At 43.9% G+C, this 22297-nt stretch overlaps 1 protein-coding gene across 2 annotated transcripts in view; it reads left to right on the top strand.

Annotated features, from left to right (window-relative positions):
• Nucleotides 1–18539, top strand: part of CUNH12orf75 (chromosome unknown C12orf75 homolog) — a 43621-nt gene extending 25082 nt beyond the window's left edge. Inside the window, exons 3-6 of one of the 2 annotated variants that reach the window (XM_031350143.1) lie at nucleotides 12593–12628; nucleotides 13285–13364; nucleotides 15284–15316; nucleotides 17731–18539. In XM_031350143.1, the coding sequence (XP_031206003.1) occupies nucleotides 12593–12628; nucleotides 13285–13364; nucleotides 15284–15316; nucleotides 17731–17741 (160 nt within the window). In that variant the 3' untranslated portion in view covers nucleotides 17742–18539. Of the gene's footprint in view, nucleotides 1–12592; nucleotides 12629–13284; nucleotides 13365–15278; nucleotides 15317–17730 lie in introns of both variants that reach the window. The other variant, XM_031350144.1, reaches the window with a different exon arrangement.
• The last annotated feature ends 3758 nt before the right edge of the window (nucleotides 18540–22297 follow it).

The following is a 22297-nucleotide window of genomic DNA, read 5'->3' as shown; positions in this document are numbered from 1 at the left end:
CAATGTGCTAGTTGCTGATAGAATGAAAACCATAGTGTAAAACAATTGAAAGATTTTGTTGTATAGATGGTTATTTTTAAATGGTCACATACAAAGTACAGTATTGAAAAGCTGGATAGAGAGCCCACCCTTTGCCGAGCAGCTACAGGCTATGGCCAGCTGGGAAGTGGTCCATCTTCTAGAGGCCAGACTTAAAAGCAAATAGAGCTTATTTACAGCTCAGGAGACGTTCAGTATCTGGTCCACTTAGGAAAGTCTATAAGATGAGGATGAAGCAGAAAGGTGTCTAATTATTTGCAGCCTCTGGATCAATGTATGATTGACTCAGAGATGGCGAAGAAGAACGTCATGCTGCGTTTGGCAAGCTCACAGGAAGTAGCTGCAAGTGGGATCGATAGGCACCATCTATAATCTTAGATTCAATGGTTGCCATGGTACTTGTGTGCTCTCTAATACTCCCCCTCTCTGGGTTGGTCTCTCTCTCTCTCTCTCTCTCTCTCTTTCTCTCTCTCTCTCTTTTTCTCAAAGGCACCCTACTCTGCTGAGCGAATCATGTCTCACCCATAAATGGAGGATGTACCCACAATCCCAAGACATTGAAAGCAGGAGGGGTTTTAGTTACAGCGGTCTGCCTTCAGTAATATGTGTTTTTGCAAACATTCTCATTGGCGTTGTTACCATAGTTCTGGGAGTTTGTGATCTCAGTCTTGGAGATTACTATACTCAGTGGGTGGCTTTAATCTTGACATCTTTTTCCTTGAAAACCTAATCTTTGCTAACAAAGACAGACCTCATTTCAATAAACTTCTCAGTGTGTTTTATAAACTTGCTTCTTAATGGCTAACGGCTGAGTCTTTGGAAAGGTTTCTGTGGTTTAGAACTTTTTAGACATGCCTCATAAAATGATTAGCAATGTTCCACTCATATATTTTTAAAATATTAAACCACATTCCACATAGTTTTCAAACAGTGGGGATAACCAAAAATGAGACACAATCTTGATACAAGGAAGAGTCCTGTTCCCTCTGAGAAAGACGAGTGAGTCACACACATTATTCTTCAGCTTACTGGTTGATGTGCCACTATGGAATGAAGCGGTGTCTCCTTAAAACTCATCTCAAGTTCTTGGTGTTTCTGCTCTTGAGCCCAAAGAGACGAGTCTTCTTGGTAAGATGGGTTCTGGGTGCAGCTGTGGAATTACACCAAATGCAGTTCATGGTTCCATTCCCTTCCCCAGGCTCCCCTCTTTCTCTTGCTAACTGGCCTCTCCTTATATTGGCTTTGAAGCATTCATGACTGATAATGGATAACTTGAATTGTCTCCTTAGTCAGCCATCAGGTGATGAGCTCCATTCAAATATCCACCTTTCTAGGCCTTTAACATTACTTAAAGATTTCAGGTGAAATGGCCTGCTGATGAAGGCACACTGGTCACTGTGGCTGAGGACCCGAGCCTGATCCATGGGACCCACATGGTAGAGGGAGAGAAATGACTCTAGTAAGTTGTCCCCTGACATCCCGTGCACACCATGACGTGCATGTGCACACATGCACACACATAAATAAAAATGCAATAAGATTTTTTTATATGTCCTTAAAGGACATCCTCCCAGACCCCGTTCATCTCTCCTTCCTCCCTTTACTCTGCGCTCAGCTGTCTGTGGGAGAGAGAAGTCATTAAGCGGTGTTAATGTGGCATATTCAGTGGAGACATGCTGTGTAGTGTGGAAAGCCCTGCGAAGCTCCGGGTTAAATCTGCAGCATGAAAACTCCAACCCCCAAATCTAAAACCACAAACAAACAAGAGCTCACAAACAGTGTCTTGTGGGCAGGCTTTAGATTTAGTTAGGCACTACAGCAGTGGTGTCTTGCAGCAGTTTCGGCTCCAGTTAGATAAGAGACAGCTGTTGTAGCCTTTCGATTTCTTTTATCCTCTCTCAAGAGTGCTAGACGGGTCTAAGCTAGAACATGTGAAATGAATGAGGAAGAGCTGGTTTTCTTGCTCCATTTTGCCAGCCAGCAGCTTCACTTCTCTGGCAGGGCTTTAAGCACCACAGAGCCGTGAATGGGAAATGTCTATCTGGGTCCCTCACCTGGTGGGGCTTGCCTTGCTTGGGGTGCTTAGCAGCTGCTCCAATGTACTCATAGTCCTTAGATTTAAAGATGCCACATCAGCCTGAGAGCCACAAAGGTGGGAGGAGCTGAGGTCCCAAAATAAGAATGGATCTGTGGGCTCCACTGGCCAAGCATTATGAGAATACACATTGCCAGATAATCACCAGAGTTTCAGAGTCACCCTAACTGGTGAAGCCTGGAGAACATGTGTGGGAATGGAGTCTTAGGACACACAACTAAACAGGAGAGAGTTGTGCCTGACTAGACTCAGTTTATTAACCCTGGTGTGATTAAAAGAATCCAGATCTGGTAAGCTTAGAATTTAATGCTATCACTTTAGTCAGTTTGGCTATCAAAACCAAGACCTATGAGCTTCTACTCTAGGCAGAGAGACATGCGATGGGATTGTTATCCATCTCTCCATTATCACTTAGTGGCTCTGCAGAACAGAGCCTGTCTCTAAGGAGAAGGAAGAGGCAGAGAAGTATGTGAGCAAAGGGAGGGGCTCTGTTGTGCCAGGAAAATGTTAGTGATCCTGAAACACACATACACACACACACACACACACACACACACGCATACACACACACATACACACACACGCATACACACACACACGCATACACACACACGCCAATCTGATGCAACTCACAGCAGGGTCTTTATTCTATTTGAGCTAGCTCTGTATCCCCCAAGCACACTGCTGTCATACAGGATGGTTTTGGTGGTGGGGGAGCCCCAAATGTCTATGGGGCAAGGCTTTATAGTAAGCAACAAGCAGGGAATATGTGTGCAAGCATCTAATTGGAAAGCTATTGTGGCCTTTAACAAAATTGGCTGGTGCTGGGAGTCATATCATAAACTTAACTTCTGCTCCCTTCTGCATTTGTGGTCGTTAGGCAGGGGGTGGGCTTGTAACCTGGGGTATAGGTTTGTTGGGGGGATAACCTGGAGACACTGGTCTTATTGAGGGTGTAACCTGGAAACGCTGGTATTGTTGGGGATTAGCCTAGAGACTGGAGCTAGGCTCGGGTTTTATTGGGGGACAGCTTGGAAACTAATGCTAGGTGCCAGACTGTTAGTTTACCTGAATTCAAACTTAGGCCAGGTTCTTTAAAATGGGGTCCGAATTTAAAAGATTTGGCCTCTCAGCTCCAGGAAGCTCTGGGATGGTTGCTGACCATCCATGGTGGCGTCCCAGAGGAGCTGCTGACAATGGGCAGAACTTAATCTCCAGGTCAGTGTGAAAGCTTAATAAATTTGTGGGCCTCACGGTGGTAAGAAACCATGAAGATGCTGTAACATGGAGCAGGGTTTGATGACAGCTAGTTCACCAGAGGCTCCCAGGGATTAATTAGAAGCACAGCCTTCTAAATGCTCAGTATCTCTGTCTCTCTAGAATATTTATTTATTTTATTATGGTAAGATATACCGACAACAACAACAGTAACACTCCAAAACCCCTTCTGTGGACCAGAAGACTGATTAGGGTCACCACAACAGAAAAGCCACAACCCTTGATCTAGGTCTCCAGGCCCAAGTCAGATCAACCTCCTGAAGTGGCCGTGCCAAGAGCAAAAGGCAGAAACTCGATCTCCCAGTTCCTGGCTCTGAGTTTATCAACTCCAGAGGATCTGTTGCCCACCATTCCCAGAGTGGCTTGTGTAGTCTAGTAAGGAAAATGAAATTTGGGCCAAGGCTAGAGTCGCAGCTGATGCTGTAGTCTGCCAACCCATGCTCTCAGTGATTTCTGAGTTTTTACAGCCATAAGCTCCAGGAATAGTGTATTTGCCACCTGGCTTCATCCCCCAGTGGCCCTATGACCATGAAGTGAAGGCCATCACAGTAGCTAAGGCCTAATGAAAAACCATTGAATTTTCTTTCACTACTAGGATAACTGGTGGAAGGTCAGAGTGCACCCGCAGGGCATTTCTATGATTGATGCTGTCTCTGAAAAGACTTGAAAGCATGATTTCACAGAGACACCTTTCCCATGTGCATTTGACTTAGTCATTGGGTGATATAGGAGGCAGGCCATCTCAGAGAAGGATGATAGGGACACAAATTTCAACTAGAAGGGACTGGTGTATAAATGAGGAAAAAAAATCATATATTCACCTGACTTTGTGTCAAAGCCTGTGGTCTGAAAATACTGGGTCTCTGTTCCAGAAGCAGCTTGTGTAACAAATGAGCATGTTTGCTTCTGTATTAGACGAGTCCCCTGGTTTTCTCCACCTTCTAGTCTGCAAGGCTTTGAACTTAGTGACACCCCACAACATATCATACTGTCCATCACGTCAATGACCTGGTTAGCACTGGCAGTTCGTGAGCAGAAAGCAGGAAGTTTGTTTAGTACATAACACACATGCTCAGTTCTGGGATGGAGATGGACTCTGTGCTCAATACCAAGTAATATATTAGTGGTCAGTCAGCACAAAGGAGAGCCGCCACTGGCCATTTGTGTGTGCTCTCATGTATGTGCAGGTGGGCATGTGTTTGAGACAGGGTTTCTTGTTGTTTCTCTGCATAGTGCCAGGCTAGCTAGGTTGTTTCAGGGGACAATCCTGTATCCATCTTCTGTCTCTGCATAGGAGCACTGAGTTTATACACCATGCACGTTGCTGCATCTGGCACTGTTCCTTTTCTACAGGATGAGACTATGGGTGAGCTGAGTTCACAGAGCTCTCTGGACCAGTTAACTCCCAAAGCCCATTATCAAGTGCAGTAAATCCTTCTGGTCCTCTTTCTGGTTGATGAGCTGTGACTTTACCTCATTTTTACTTTATCTCTTCCAGCTTGGAACAATTCAATTCAATCTGCCGGTTCTCCTCTCCAAGGAGAGAGAGACTCCAGGCAGCCAAGTCATCCTGTTATCTGCTTTTCCCAATGTGCTTCAGTTCTGGCATAGAGCAATGACACTGCCTGCTTTGGAGAAACATCTGGACTCTTCTTCCCTTGGTGGTTCCCATTCTCACAGAGCTGGGGGAAAGTGTGGTTCAATGTTCTGCTCTCAGCCCCTGAGGAAGATCTTACAATCCACTAGGTACAGCTGCAAGCCATGTGAAAGTCACCACCTTCCCCATGGAGCCTTAGTGGCCATGAGGGAGAATGGATCGCAGCCCCAGTGAGGGATAGATCATCTCTCAGAGCTTACATGGCTGTGGGTGTTCTGACCCAGCACAGCCAGCTTAACACTACATCATTAACTAATGATTTCCATGACTTCTGTACCTAACAGAAGTTTCCATGCACTTACAGTGCTGCTGCAAACTTGACCTTTTCAAATTAATCTATGTTCCCTGTGGGAATCCTGGTCATTTAGTACTCTGCAAACATTCTCTCTGACCCTAAACAAGGAAACTATTAACAAATGCATCACGAAGGCAGGTTAATGACAGACTTCTTCAGACTATAGAGTTCTGTGGGGTGGGGGACAAATGGTATAGCGATTCCTTACAAGGGTGCACAGGTTAGTCAGCTCTGTTGCTCACATAGTGAGGATAGTATTCGAACTTGAAGACAAGTTGGAGCCCAGAAGACTTCAAGTTCCTTCCTAAGTTTCTCAGCAAGTGCTGAGATTAATTTAACATTGTAGTTTTGAAACACTGCCGGATAATGTGCACTTCTCTCTACAAGGAATGAAGGAATGATCTAGAGGCAAGTTGGTTTTCCACACCAATGTGTATGAGTGTGCATGTGTGTGCATGTGTGTATGGTTGTGTTTGCATGCTTATGTTGTATGTGTTTATATCTATAAATATGTGCCAGTGTTTGTGTGTGTGTTTGTATGTGTGTGTGTTTGTGCCTTTGTGTTTGTGCATCTGTGCCATGGACTGGGGTTTCTTACAGGGTCCCTTATTCTGCGGGGTGATGGGTTCTGGCCAGGTGTGCATGGGATTCGGCTTTGACAAATAGACTCGACACGAGCAGTGTAAGGTCTGAGTGTATTTCTTAAAAATGACATGTGGCTTTTACAGTCATTGCAAAAGAGAGATGAAAAATCTGGTAGCTCAGTAGTCAAGGTACATCTGAGGCCACCTAAAACACACTAGGTCTAAAACAGCAGCCATCTCTTATGGACTGGTGCAACTCCCCCGGACTCTGAGCATGCTCGGGCCACATGGGCCCAGCCAGAGTCTGGGGGAAGGGGGATGTAGCTGTGGGTGTGCCAGCCAGGAGGACAGAGACTCGAATCTCGAATCCTCAATGCTGAATGCTCGAATCTCGAATGCTCACTCTCTTGAATCTCAACTGGTGCTGCACCCCCAGGCCCAAGTGCTCTGGGCCCGGGGGGCTACGGAGTACATGAATCTAACACTTAGTCCACCTAAGTTCTGGTTCTAGTCCGAGTGCAATCGAGTCCTAATGCTGAATGCAGACTGCCTGCTGCTGAATGCTCTATGCTGTATCTCTTTCTGTAAGCTTCAATGCCCTACCCACAATGCTGGAGGCAATTAGAATGGCTTAACGTTCCAAGCCAGGGTTTGACTAGGACGTTGGAACATTGGTGAAGGTCAGAGAGCAATGTCCGAATTTTCTCTTTCTAGCTGTTAAGAAATGACATCTTGGTGGGCCCCAGCACACAAGTATGAGGACATATCTGGGCCACCTCTGAGTTTGGGGTGCCAGGCGACAATGTGGAGACAGGAGACTGACTTTCCTTGAAGTTTACGCCTCAAATACTGCAGTCACGCAAAGTCTGAGTGGCACATCTGTGTGTATTTTTCTATGTGAATGTTTTTATGTGTGTGTGCACATTTGTGTGTACATGATTTTGTGTATATGGTATCTGCATGTATGCATGTGTTTATGTGTGTGTGCATGCATATATTTACAAGTATGTATACATGTGGGCATATGTGTACATTTGTGCTTTATGTACATGTTTGTGAGTAAGAGTGCATATACTATATGTTTGTGTGTGTGTGTGTATTTACATGTGTGTGCACCTCTGCATGTACATTTGTGTTTGAGCGCATGTGTGCAATTATGAAATGTGCACATGTATAGGTGTACACATATGCATATGTCCATGTGTTTGAGTATAGGTGCATGCATGTTTGAGTTTGTGTGTGCATGTATGTTTATAATTGTATGCTTATGGGCAAATATGTGTGTGTGCATCTGTGCACATGTGTGGAAGTATGTATATGCCAGCACACATGCATATGTATGCATGTAGGTTTTAATGTGTACACATATGTGTTTCTGTACATGAATCCATATGTGTGCTTTCCTGTATGTGTGTACTTGTACATCTTTGTGTGTGTTTGTGTGTATATTTGTTTATTTCTATGCACAGATGTGTGCATGTGTTCTTATGTGCAAGCATGATTGTCTGTATATCTGTATACTTTTGAGTGTAGGTGCACATATATGCTTATGTATACATGCATGTATGTGTGCATGCATATTTATTTGTATGCATCCTTATGTTTTTATGCACTGCTCCTATTGTGTGTATGTAGGTATTTCTTTGTACACATATATTTGTATTTTCATGTGTCACATATATTTCTATATGCATATGTTCATACGAGTTTGTGTATAAGTATACATGTTTTTGTATGCACTTGTGTTTCTTGTGTACACATATATTGTTTTTGTATTTAAATGCATATTTACATGTTTGCATATATTTGTGTGTGTGTGTTTGTCCACACATACAGGTGTATGCATTCATGTATATGTGTGTGCATGTTTGAAGGACTTTTGTTGGAAAATGGCATATTCCCATTGTGTCTGCATGTGTGTATGTGTGTATGTATGTACATGTGCTGGGCTTCTTTTGGAAGATGCCACATTCCAGTGATCTTTTCCAGGGCAGCCCAGCATGGTGGTTTTTTGGAAACTCAAACTTTCCCCCTCCTGCTCCCTGAGTTTAATTGGCACCTCTTGACCTGTGTCTTAGTGTTTTACTGCTGTGAATAGACACCATGACTAAGGTAAGTCTTATAAAGGACAGCATTTAATCCAGCTGGCTTACAGGTTCAGAGGCTTAGTCTATCATCATCAAGGTGGGAGCAGGGCAGCATCCAGGCAGGCATGGTGCAGGGTGGAGAGTTCTACATCTTCATCTGAAGGCTGCTAGTGGAAGACTGACTTTCAGGGAGCTGGGGTGAGGGTCTTAAGCCCACGTCCACAGTGACACACCTACTCTAACAAGGCCACACCTCCTAATATTGCCACTCCCTGGGCCAAGCATATACAAACCACCACAACCTTCTTTCACAGTTGACTGTCTTTGAGCATGGGGATGCTAACTGTGGACAGACAAGACTCTTAACTGGAGCCTAAAATCCTAGTCACCTTAAGGCAGTCCCATTGGCCTGTTGGGCCTTTGGCTCCACATCTCCAGGCCTTCTTCTTCCCAGGAATCTGCTTCTTGCTAAAGCTTTCTTCTTCTTTGCATCTTTAAAGGGAAACTGATATCTGCTGTGAAGGATTGCCAAGCAGGTGGTGGAAGAGCCTCAGGAGCCAGTTGAGCTGGGAGGCAGGCTAATGCTCATGCTTTCCCAAGCTTGGCATGTAGGCAGCTTCACCTCTGGGAAGCCACCACTGTGATCTCTCTCTGGGGCTAGGCCTTTTCTCTTTCTCCGTGAATAAAAGGCTGTGGAGTATCGTGTTTGAGCTCCCTTCTTCCTACATTTGAAGTCCAGTGTTCCCTGCACTGATTTCTGTAGATTGAAGCTCTCAGAGCTATTGGGAGGAAGAGTGCTGATGTATCCCGTCCTCCCCTGATACACAGGAGGGGCTCTATATTAGTCAGCATTCTCTAGAGCTACACATAGAGCTTATGGTCTCTCGCTCTCTCTCTCTCTTCACACATATACACGCGTGCGCGCGCGCGCACACACACACACACACACACACACACTTTATTGGAATGAATTACAGACTGCAGTCTAGCTAATCCAACAATGGCTGTGAATGGAAAGTCTAGGAATTCAGTAGTTGCTCAGTCCCACAAGGCTGGGTGTCCCAGCTGCTCTTCTGTGTCTGCTAGATTCCTAAAGAAGTAGGCTCCAGTGCCAGTGAAGGAATGGACTTGCTAGCCGAGGCAAGGGCAAGCAGGCAAGAGCAACAGTTCCCTTCTTCCATGTTCTTCTATAGGCGTCCAGCAGATGGGGTGACCCAGATTAATAGTATATCTTCCCACCTCGAGATCAGAATCAAAAGCCCACATCTCCCCACCTCAGATTACAAGTGAGCCTTCCATTTCTGAATTGTAGTTCATTCTAGGTATAGTCAAGTTGACAACCAACAATGACCATCATAGACTGGTTGACAACGACTTGTTTTTTGTTTTAAAATTTGAGACAAGGTTTCTATCCCACTCTGGCTTTAAGCTCACCATATAGCCGAGGATGACCTTAAGCCCCTAATCCCGACCCTTTTCCTGAGTTCCAGGATTCAGATGTATGCTAACACACCCAGTTTATGTGGGTCAGGAGAATGAACCCTGGGCCTAGGGCACACTAGACTTTAAAAAAATAATTTATTTTTATTTTATGTGCATTGGTGTTTTGCCTGCATGCATATCTGTGTGAGGTTGTCAGATACTGGACTTACAGATGGTTGTGAGCCACCATGTGGTTGCTGGGAATTGAACCGAGGTCCTCTGGAAGAGCAGTCAGTGCTCTTAACCACTGAGTCATTTCTCTAGCCCTAGACAAACATTCTATCAACTGAGTTCCATCCCAAACCCACTGAGGCCATTTTTAAAGCCCAGGGCTCCGGTCCCAGAATTAAGAATAGTTATTTGTGAAAAATTGGTCAGGTGGTAGTTTCATACACAGAGGCAAACACACCAAAGTAGGCTTCACAGCTTAGCTGAAGGTTTAGAAGACGGGACTGTGCATGTGTGTGTGTGTGTGTGTGTGTATGTATGTATATGTGTGTACATATGTGTGTATATGTGTGCACATGTGTATGTGTGTGTGTACATGTGTGTGTATGTATACATGTGTGTATGTATATGTATGTGTGGGTATGTGTGTGTTTGTGTGTGTTTGTGTATATATGTGAGAGAATGTGGAAGCCCAAAGATGACATCAGGTACGGTTCTTGATTGCCCTCCGTTCTATTGAGGTAGGGTCTCCCACCGATTCCAGGGCCTCCCACTGAACACAGGCTCACTGACTCTAGCTAGCCAGGCTGTCCTAGGAAGCTTCGTGTTTCTGCATAGTTCTGGGATTGTGGCACACCTTCTCGGCTTCTTATATGAATGCCGATGACCCAAACTCAAGCCCTCACATTCCCTCAGCAAGCATTTTACCCACAGACCCTTTCCCAGCCCAAGACTGGACATCTTAGAACCCATTACACATGGTGATGTTAGAACATTTATATCCGAAACTTCAATGACTCAGTGTGATGACTGTGCTACCATTTCCTGCTGGTTGTGTGTGTAAAGGTTGTTTATACTGGGAATACAGACTGGGCTTTAGATAACTGATAAGAGATAATAGGTTTAAAATATGGGCCGAGAAGATGGCTCGGCAGTTAAGGATGTAGACTGCTCTTGTATTGGACACTCACATTGAGCAGCTCACAACTACTTGTAATTCCAGGTACGGTGGGTCTTATGCCTCTGGGCTGCAAAGGCCATACGCACATCCCCACAGACAGACAGACAGACAGACAGACAGACAGACAGACAAATAGGAACAGACACACAATTAAAAATAAATATTAAACATCACTGTTTTCTTGTATTTGGGAAAGAGAAACTTTGAATTGGGGTTAGGCAGAAGAAATCGAATGTGGAAAAGAAGCCATAAGACATCATGCATGTCCAAACCTACCAGTTACATCCAGCTTCACAAGTAATGCCTTCACGGTAGTGTGAGTCACTTGGGACCGCAGCACACAGTTATAATCATGACTGAGCACTCACTGCTGTTTTCCTGTCATCTGTGCTACAAATTTGTGAATCCATTTTAGCTTGAAGTAGTAAATATCATCTAATTAAGACTCAGCAATGCGCACAACACAGTGTCTGATACAGCGTGACTCTCATGCTCCTCAGTTACAGGGGATTTGGCTCTCCTGCAAGAGCGAGTGAAACTGATGACTGAGATGCATATAAATACAGGGTTCTGTTCCATAAATGACAACCCAGGATGGATGTCACACCCCAGCTCCGTGTCACTGTGCTCACGGGCAGTATTCATTGGGTGACTGTCAGATCTGCTGGCAAGGAGGGAGATCACAGGTGTGTGCACGGCAGGAGCCGACTCAAATTCTAAGTGTGTAAAACCATGGTGGGGCCGCTAGAATCAGAAGATTCGACGAGGGGGTTTGGAGGTGTTTGATGTTGGTTCTGAGTGAGGCCCCTTCTGGATGACCACGATGTTGTCTTTAGAGTATTGCATTTATCTAAGAAAAGTACCCTGTGTGTGCTAACCAGGGCCCCAGTACGGCATCCACTTAGAGATTGGCAGGGGAATTTTTGTGGAATGGGCACTCCTCTTGCACAAGGAGAGAGTCTGTCAGAGGCACCCAGAGGCCTGATCAAGTTCAGGTGTTGGTTTACAGGATGCGTCCATTTCGTTTGAGTAAAAGTACATGCCAGGCCATTTTTGTATGTAAGTCCATACAGGTATACATTTGTGTGCATGTATGTGCATGTGTGTGCACACATGCATGTAGAGACCAGAGGTCAAGCTCAGGTGTTTTACCTGAGGTGTCTATTTTGTTTGCTGAGACAGAGGCTGTCACTGGCCTTTGGCTTAGCAATAAGGTGTAGCCGGTCACCCAAGTGTTGGCCTGACTCTGCCCTCCAAACTGCTCGGATTACAAGCATGCATCACCATGTCCGCCTTCTGGAGTTCAAACTATGGTCTTGCTGCTTGTACCACAAGTCGTTTAACAACTGAGCTATGTCTCCAGCACTGACGCTATGTGTTTTAAGGAGGAGAGACCCCCTAAGAGCTTTCTTTGGAATGTTTTCTGACTCTTTGTAGTAGAATGTGTATTAATGGCTCAGTTTCTGAACAAAGGGAAATCAAGTTGGCTGTAGCTCTTTCTCATGAGAGAAGTCTCATGACTTGTGGCTGGGCTTCTCTGGTGGCACTAGGGGCCCCATATCACAGTGAGGGGGGTCTCCATCTCACCCCTTACTTTACAAAGGAGACCCAGGCAACTTGTCATTGTCGATCTCTGGGGGAGAGCAGAGTGGGTGCCAGCTTTCTGACATCCAGCTGTGTGGCCTTTCCGGTCTCAGCTGTCCCCTGTTCTTTATTTGGTTTACCCATTAGGCTTTTTGGCATTCGCTGAGTTTATCCATTTTGATATGTAGAAAGTTGCTCAGACTTTACTATGTGGTCAGAGCCAGCCAGAGCACTGTGCTACAGAGGTGCAGGGTGGGAGTGAACGTGAACCAGGGGCACTGTTAGCTCCACTTTGTTTGTGACACTGCGAGGATGGTTTGCAGCTGAGCGGCTCACACAGGTGTGTTTGGTCTTTTTTTTAGAACAGAAGACTCGATAACCGAAGACGACAAGAGGAGGTATGTGCTGCCACGGCTGGTTTCATGTGAGTGGTTTTGGCCATGGCACATGGATGTAACCACACTAGCACAGGAACAGAACACAGGTTCCATCAGCCGGGATATTGGCTGGGATGTGCAGCCCAGCCCAGAATCTCGGCTTCGGTCTGTCAAGCTTGTGCTCTGCCTTGTGTGTGGCTCTGTGCCATCCATTCCTGTGCTTGAGGTGGCTTCCCCTCCTCACCTCTCCACTTCTTTCTCTCGCTCTTCCTCAGGTTCACTCAGCTCCACTCCACACTGCACTCCAGGGCTCCCTCCCATATGACATACTTCTTTCCCTATGAGGAAATGATTTCTGACTATTCCACATCTCCTAACCCCACAGGGATCTCTGAATTTGTCATAAGTGATGATTGACACCTGGCACACATTCCTCGACCCATCACTTGACTGACTTAGCTCACTTCTTTCTCATTACAAGCAAGATATTTAAACATTTTATTGATTTAATGCAGATATTTCCCCAGAGCTTCCTTCTAACATAGAAACTGAAGAATCTTTGAAACTTCCCGAGTTGTCTTCATGATTATATAATTGTTTGGAGTGGTCCATGCCCTGTTTTCTGATGCCCCCCTCTCTCTAGAACCCTTTAACTTGATTTAATTTCTTTCTTAAAGAAACTACGGGGGAGTGTATGTTGGCCTGCCCTCTGAAGCTGTCAACATGGCATCTAGTCAGGCAAAGCCTGTACAGAAAAGTAAGCAAGGGTTTTGTGGGGCTATTTCCTCAAAATAAAAGCGTGTGTGTGTGACTTGTGTGTCTATGTATGTGTGTGGGGGTATATGCATGTCTGTATATTTGTGAGTGTGGATATATGTATGTGTGTGTCTCTGTATATGTAGGGGTGGATGTTTGTGTGTGCATGCATGGGTGTATGTGTGTGACTGTATAGGTGTGGGTGTTTGTGTGTGTGTGTGTGTGCATGTATGGGTGTATCTGTATGTGTGTGAGAATCGGTGTGTCAATGTATGTATGTTGGATATATGCATGAATGTGTCTGTATATTTGTGAGTGTGGGTATATGTATGTGTATGTCTGTGTATATGTGGGGGTGGATGTTTGTGTGTGCATGCATGGGTGTATCTGTGTGTGTGTATGAATGTATAGATGTGGGTGTTTGTGTGTATATATGGGTGTGGGTATTTGTGTATGGGTATGTATGTGTATATAGGTGTATATATAGGTGTAAGTGTTTATTTGTGTGTGTGTATATGGGTGTGGGTTTTTGTGTATGGGTGTGTATGTGTGTGTAGGTGTATGTATGCGAGTGGGTATTTGTGTATGTATGTGTATGCATTTACATTTCTGGGTGCTTGTGTGTGTGTGTGTATGTGTATGTGCATGCACACGTGTATGGGTGTGGGTGTTTGTGTATGTGCATGTATGCATTTATGAGTGTGCAGATTCACGTGTATGGGAAGGTCAGAGGAGAGGCTCCAGTGATCCTTGGGAGCTGTCTTTTCTTTTGGAGACAGGCTCTTTCACTTACTTGGAACCTGTCAAGTCCTTTAATCTGGCTGACAAGCAAGCCCCAGAGATCCAGCTGCCTTTGCCTTCTCAGCACTGAATTTGCAAGAGCATGCTCCCATGCTAGGTTTCTTTTGTAACTGTGGGTTTGGGTGCTCGAACTCAGGTTGTTATGCTTGTCCAGCAGGCACTTTTACCTTGCCTACTGAGCTATCTCCTTGGTCTCAAAGACAAATGTAATTTATATTTTCCACTTACCTGGGTTAACCACATGTTCCGCAGTGGCAGTGAGCCATGTGTGAATTGTGTGTTCCCTGTCACTGTTTTCTCAAAAGTGCACCCACATGTTAAAGAAACCTCCACAAAAGCCCAGTTTGCTTGGAGGTTTCGAATAGGGGTTTTATTTATGTGCACGTGCCACAGATACTCTTGATTTCTCGTTAATTTCAGTGCTGATGAGTGTGAAACGGAAAACCAGCATTGAAGCAAGTTGATGGAGTGTTTGCAAACATGGGCTATAGTTCCATAACATGAAGATGATGGACTTATCAGCAGTGCAGGGGTTACAGGAAAAAGAACTGCTCACAAACTTGACCACGTTATCTTAAAACACACTGTCATTATTTGTTGTCTGTTACTGCTTGTTTTATCATTCGTCACATTTTAATTTATCCAGTGTATGTTTGCATGTGGAGCTCAGAGGGCAATTTGCAGCAGTCAGTTCTATACATGTGGGTTCTAGGATGAAGCTCAGGCAGCAGGAGCCTGTACCCTTGAACCCATCTTGTCCACCCTCCCTTTATGATTTCTATGAGCGTGTGTGTATGTGTGTGTGCACGTGCACACGTGTATGCATGTGTGTTTGTGCATGTGTGTGAATGTGTATATGTTTGTATATGTGTGTGTGCATGGGTAGGTGCATGCATGCATATGCGTGCACATGTATGTGTGCTCATGTGTGTGCACATGTGGCACATGTGCGTGCGCATGTGCATGCATGTGCACATGTGTGCATGTGTGTATGTGAATGTGTGTGTGTATGTGTGCATATGCATGTGTATGAGACTATTTGTAGCTTGTAGCTTTTTGGAAAATATAATGAGCTTTTAAAAATCTGAACACTAACTGTTATTCTCTTTCTAAGATTAGAGGAAGATAACATGACGGCTGGATACTCAAGAGGTACTTTGTATTTTCCTGAATCATCTCCTCTGTGTGTTTTCCTGAATTACCTCATGTGTTTACCCTTGATGATGAAGAACTGATTGTAGTTTCTGTGTGCATCTTAGAGATCTCGAATGCTGGGATAAAGTCTCAGAAGCTCTCATCCACTGTCTTTTCTGCTGTAGTTTCTCTTCATTCTTTCACCAATGCAGTGTGATGGATTTAACAAGAGCAAGTTGCATGCCTGCTTAAAACACCAGGGTGCACCCAAACCTGGTAGGGCTTAGGGCTTGAATGACAGATGGAGACCTCAGCTAGGGAGACTCAGCTAGGAATCACATGAGGATCAATGCACAGTGTGTAGACGCTGTGTTCAGGAGGAGATATGCCCCATGGTACATTTTGTCTGGCACTCCACTGTGTGTTGGTCTTGGCAAACACACCTAGCCTCCTTTGAAGCCTCCCCTTTCAGGAGGGCTGTTTCCCAAGAGAGCCCAGACTCTGTTCAAAGTCAACCTTAGGTTTGAATTCAGGCTCTTCCACAGGCTGGTTGAATGGGTTATTTTCCTCTTGTGGCCTCAGTTTTATAATCTATAGAATGGGTCTTTTGGTTAGACATAAGGGTTGCTAGAATTCAATGAAATGAATGGTAGGTAGCTCTTGCTTTCATCATTTCCTGTGTCTTCTTTAACTTCTTCCTTTCTATTCCCCTTTCTCTCCTTCTTCCCCCACCTTTTTCTCTTCTCCCCCCCAAACCCCTTCTTCATATACCTCCCATCCCCCAGAACCTAGACTCTAGCAGACCAGAAGCAAGAGTTCTTTGTTATTGAGGTCACCTCTTCTCCAGCCATGGTCAGTCCTGGAATTGGTAGACCTAGAAGTCTCCTGGTGGAGGTTGAGTGGTTTTCCTGATGGAGGGCTGGGGCACATAAGGTTCTACTATGTAATGGAAGCCACAACAGCCTTAGAATTGTTCTCTGGAGAGTGGCTCGTCAGAGAGGCAGCATGGAGATTTAGACTGGAATCCACCCCTCATCCTCTAACTCTTGAAAATTTGCCAAGGTTTTTTTTTTTTGTTTTGTTTTTGTTTTTTTTTTTTTTTTTTTAAGCCTAGTATTTATTTGAATAGAGTGCCTCCCCTCCTCACACAGAATTCTGGGCTTGCTGTCATTTTGTTTCTGGTAGAAGTCCCTGTGTGACACGCCTTCTGTGTAAGCCCAGCTGGTGGAATGCCAGCCTGTGCTACATTTCCCTCCTGCCCCTGTAATGATGACATGTTTCAAAAGTATAAGAACTGATCAGAAGAGGGGTCCTGTAGACTCATGCCAGGAACCTGGTTCCCTCTGCTGTGCACAGACCCCAGGTGAGCTATGCTGAGCCTCAGCTTTCTCACCTGCCCTTGTGTGGGGGTCAGAAGTTCCCTAGTAACAGTTTAGCAGTTACTGCTGACATAGCCCACATGGCTATACGTGACTCGCTCAATACTCCTGGATCCAAATGTGTTTAACTATCACTCTCCCCGTCTGTTCTTTCTCTGATGGTGTCTCTAAGTACGTAGTCAGTTGGTCCTGGTTTCCCTCTGCCTCACCTTTGAATCACCTGAAAGCTTTTCCTGAGTGGCTGTGTCCATTGTGCCACTTGTCCGTGGCACAATGGCACTCCAACACCCATCACTCTCCAGGCCCATTCTTGGGCAGAATCTTGATTCAAGGACTGTTGTGGAAAGATTCTGATATGAAGGATATGCTACACTATTTTTGACTAATACCATGGCGTTTCTGAATGAGATTCACTTCATGGGCTCAGTTGACTACATTTTGAGCCAAATTGAGGAACGACTTACATGATGATACAAATGTATAATTTCTGAGACACCTGACTCCAGAGTGGAAACCAGGCCATATAGCTATGACTTTTTGAGAGGCATCCTCTATCCAGGAGGGAAGTGATGGATGGCATAACCCTGCTTTCCCCTCACCCAGCAAACAGCAGTTTATAAGATGGCGCTCAGATGCCAGTGTGGGCCAGTCCCATCAGCATCCCCCTGGGGGAGCTCCACAGGCTGCGGATGCATAGGTCCTCCCTGTAGTATATTGCCGGGAATATCACTGGATGATCTATAGTATGAGTTTGGTGCTGATGTGTACACAGCCTGGTTATTCTATTTTTCTGTATTTTAATTTTTAATTTTATTTTACAAGTCTCTTAGCATCCAATTTGGTCTCTTTATATAAATATTACCAATGTTAAGAACTATACTGCCCAGTACTCAATCTCAAGTACTTGTTGACTGGCTATTGAACATACACTCTATTTAAAAGCAAATCAGTTAAGTAGTTTGCAGACTTAGGCAATGTGCTTTTGTCTGTGTTGTGATTTTTTTGAATGTGCTAATTCTTTTTTTCCCCTCTTTTCTTATTTTTCCTTCACAGCGTGCTCATGAATTTGGAAGGAACTTGGCTCCTGGGACATTGAATGAACACAATTATCTTCAAACAAATTCCGAAAGGTCGTTCCCGCTATGCCCCAATCCTAACTGTGTAGTTGAGGTCATAGGAGGGACTTTGTGCCACCCACCAATGAGAGACCACAAAGGCTGTCCCTCCCCGGCCTGGGCCACCAGGCTCCACACCATGATGTTTTCCCTCCTGGCCATTCAGCACAGTTCACCAAGAGCATGTCTTTTCACTGATAATCTTTTGATAGTTTTTATATGACATAATACTTATTGTATTTATAACACGGTCGTAGGGCCACATAAAGGATTTACCTGAAGTAATATATTGCCTCTTGTCTTCAATATTTCCATGTCATTATTTTTTATCTGTAAAGTTGGTAAATGGATTCTTACAACCATCTCCCTTTTTTTACTAGTTGGTTTAAGATTTTTATTTTAAATGCTGGGAGAATTGCCTTTGTTAAGAACATTGCAGCATTTGAAAATGAACTCGTTAAATGTGCATGCTATGTGGATTAAATTCCTCCTTTCTTTATAGTCAAAGGCTTAAATAATTATAAATATTCTGCAGCCACCCAGTTGCCTGTTCTCCCCTTGTGTAGCCTGAGCATCTCATAATGTTAACTCTGCACTGTCTCTTAGGACATAACCGAGGACAGTTAATGTTTAGTGGGGTATCTGGAAAATTCTTAATTTGCTAACAACGTGTGTATCTACTTATGACGGCAGTGTAAGGAACTCAGTTTACCAATGTATTTCAATGATTAAATATTTTTATCCCTCTTTACCTGGATTTCTTAATTATTTTCAAAAGAACACTTTCAAAGAAGGCACTTGTGGTATTATCATATGTAAATAGAGTATATCAATATTTAAATGTAACAGTGGTTGTCTTAGTTAGGGTTTTATTGCTGTGAAGAGACACCATGACCAAGGCAACTCTCATAAAGGACAGCATTTAATCAGGGCTGACTCACAGTTTCAGAGGTTTAGTTCATTATCATTATGGTGGGAAGCATGGCAATGTGCAGGTAGACATGGTGCTGGAGGAGCCAAGAGTTCTACATCTTGATCTGAAGGCAGCAGGAGACTGTGTACCATCTTGGGTGTAGCTTGGACATATGAGACCTCAAAACCCACCTTCACAGTGGCATACTTCCTTCAGTAAGGCCATATATACTCCAACAAGGCCACACCTCCTAATAGTGCCACTCCCTATGGACCATGCATTTAAACACATGATTCTATGGGGACCATACATATTCAGACCACCACACTGGTTAAATAAGATTACACTGAAAAGAAGGATTTTTTTTCCAGAAGAGAAAGGCACTGTCTTCCATATTTGCTCAATATAGAACCATCAAATTGTCATAAACAAGCAAACAAACAAACAAATAAATAAATTCAGAAGTAAAAATTACCAAAAACTTAGAAGGCACATATTCCTCTCAGTGTCCACAAGCTGACTATGGCACTCTGGGGACATCAAGTGGTACATCATTAATAATAGCAGCCCTGAGAAGCCTGAAGCAGGAGAGTCAGGGGTTCAAGACCAGCTGGCTACACGATGAGTTAGAGTTGATAATAAACTATATGAGACCTTGTCTCAAAAATATTTTTAAATTAAAAAGTAGCAACTACATTGGCTTTGGAAGAAACTTAATTTACAAATAACTGTAGATGGACAGAACACAAGGATAGGCTGGGGGTATGGTCCAGTTCTAAAAGAATTCCAGTAGTTTTTTCTATGTTACTGTTCTAATTGGAAATTATACTATGTCTCAATTAAGTATCTGTTTTGTTTCCTCTTCTTACTGATGATGTTTGCTCAGCTCTTCCTGAAGCTTTGAAGCCTTCTGTGTAGAAATTTTGAAATATGCCCCTTAATGTGACTCTCTCTGTGCTCGTCTATTCGACTGGGGTTATAGATCTTGAGGGAGAACCTCCCCTCCCACATGATCCCATCTTATTACTGGTGACATTGACTTTGATCCTTTGGTTGAGAGGTGTGGTGGTTTGTATACGATTGGCCCAGGGAGTGGCACTATTAGAAGGTGTGTCCTTGTTGGAGTAGGTGAGTCACTATGGGTGTGGGCTTTAAGACCCTTGCCCTCGCTGCCGGAAGCCAGTCTGCTGCTTGCTGCTTTCAGAACAAGAGTTGGAACTCTCTCGGCTCTTCCTACATCATGCCTGCCTGGATGCTGCCATGTTCCTGCTTTGATGATAATGGACTGAACCTCTGAACCTGTAAGCCAGCCCCAATTAAATGCCCTTATAAGAGTTGCCTTGATCATGGTCTCTCATCACAGCAGTAAAATGAGAGATCTCAGCTCTCCACCACTGTTCCTAGTTTCCCCTTTAAATGCATCATGAGTTTAGACCACTTCAAGATGGGAGTTGAACTCCATCCCTGGGAGGAATTTGGGGGTGTGTATTAAAACTGTGAAGACATTTTGGGATATTCTTGTTGTCACCAGGGTTCTAGTTATTTTCTAGGTATCCAGGGATGATTTATTCAGTGTGTACACTAAGCCAGTCACCACTCAGCTCCTCATTCAGCATCTCTTTGGATAAGAAACACTGTTACTGACAGAATGACTTGCACACTGGGCCACAGAGAATGCAGCTTGCAAGTCATAATCAGGTTGGTGTGACTCATCTGATGGTGCTCCCCTGGTGATCCCAGCCACAGTCTGCCATGCCTCCTGTAGGAAAGGGGAACTTTGGGGTAACCGACTGTTGTACTTGGTGCAAACAAATGAATGGATCTAGCCATATCATCAGTGTATGTATCTGCTATCTGATGGGTTGGGTAGTGGACACTTTATTGCTTTAGATAAAGAAAAACTCTGCTATAAAGGAAACAAAAGCATCCTGGTAATTGAATATTTTGGGAGAGACTTGGAGACAGCAGGTATTCTGTTTCACCTTTAAAAACTTTCTATAGCTAACATGAATACTGTCTTTGGCGTCTGTCTTCTGGGGGATGCTGGGGACGGAACTCAGGGTCTTGTGTGCTAGGAAGGTATACTGAGCTACACCCATAGACCTATCCTAGAGGGCTGTAGCATGATTACTAGGTGCTTCAGTCCCCATTTCTTCTCCCCATTCCTCCAGTAGGTACTACTAGAAATTCTCTAAAGTGTGTATGTATGCATGCATGTATGTATGTATGTATGTATGTATGTATGTATAAATGTATGTATGTATGTATGTATGTATGTATGTATTATCAGTAAGACTATATGGATATTTGTTTATCTTGCTCTTCAGGTTACAGTCAGTATTGTCATGCTTTCCTGGGTTTGCCCATCTTTGACCATTGTTTTTTTTTCTGGTCTAGATTATGATATTCTCTGATATTTTTTTCTCTTGCACAAATTGATTCTCCATAGTGAGCAGTGCCACAAAATAAAGGTTGTCTTTTCAAAAGTTAATACTCCATTAAATCCCATTACAAATGAACAGTGTCTTACATATTATGACAAGTTTTGACATTTTCCTTCCACTAGGGATCAACTAAATTTAGACCTTTCCTAATTCTTGTATGTTATTAACACAGCTACCCACCTCCCGAGTCTTATCGCAAATGATTAATGTCTTTATAAAGTACAGTAAGAATCTGGATGACAGAGGAAGATAAACCATGAATGTGGAGAGTAACAAAAAAGGAAAACAGGGGCCTGACTGTACTGGTGAGTTTTGACCAACTTGACACAAACCACTCACCTAGAAAGAGGGAACCTCCAACTGAAGAATTGCTTCCATCAGACTGGTCTGTGGGCATTTTCTTTATTAGTCATTGACATAGAAAGGACCAACCCACTCTGGGCAGTGTCAATCCCTAGGCTGGAGGTCTTGGAGGTATATAAGAAAACAGGCTGAGCAAAGCTGGGAGAGCAAACTGGTAAGTGTGATTTCTCCATGGTCTCCACGATCTCTGCCTCAGTTTCTGCCTCAGTGTCCCTCCATGATGGACCCATCACTTGGAAGTATAAGATGAAGTGAACCCTTTGCTCTTTACCTTGCTTCTTATCAGCATTTTATCAAGCAAAAAGGAGGTAAGCTATACACTGGTACAACCTTCAAAACATCTGAAATGTAAGAGTTTACACCTCTTCCAACAATATGTACCCCCCCTTTTTTTTTTACAAGATTATTGTTAAAAATATAGTGGAGATGTGTGTCAGGGAATTTCTAGTTAGGAGGCTGTCTGATGAAAATGGGACTTTTTAAGCTTTCTGATAGAAGAGACACACATTGTAGACTCAGTTGCAAAGATTGCAAATGGCTTCCTAATTTCCTGCACAGAGGTGGTTTTAATCGAGAAGAGGTGATGGAGAGAGCTTGTGTTCTTCAACAACAGATGAGTGCCTTCCAGCTTTGGCATTCATATACTTTCAGTCAGAGAACATACAAACTGCAGGAGCTGAAGTGAAGGAGAAGCAGGTGTCGGGCTTGCAGGACAGGATGAATGCAAGAGAAAACACATGAGATCATGCATGTGTAAAGAAAGTTTTAATTTCTAATAAGTTAAA

The sequence above is a fragment of the Mastomys coucha genome, unplaced genomic scaffold (assembly GCF_008632895.1).
Source record: "Mastomys coucha isolate ucsf_1 unplaced genomic scaffold, UCSF_Mcou_1 pScaffold4, whole genome shotgun sequence".
NCBI lineage: Eukaryota > Metazoa > Chordata > Mammalia > Rodentia > Muridae > Mastomys > Mastomys coucha.
The sequence above is the reverse complement of the archived record's forward strand: the minus strand, read 5'-3'. Positions and strand labels throughout refer to the sequence as shown.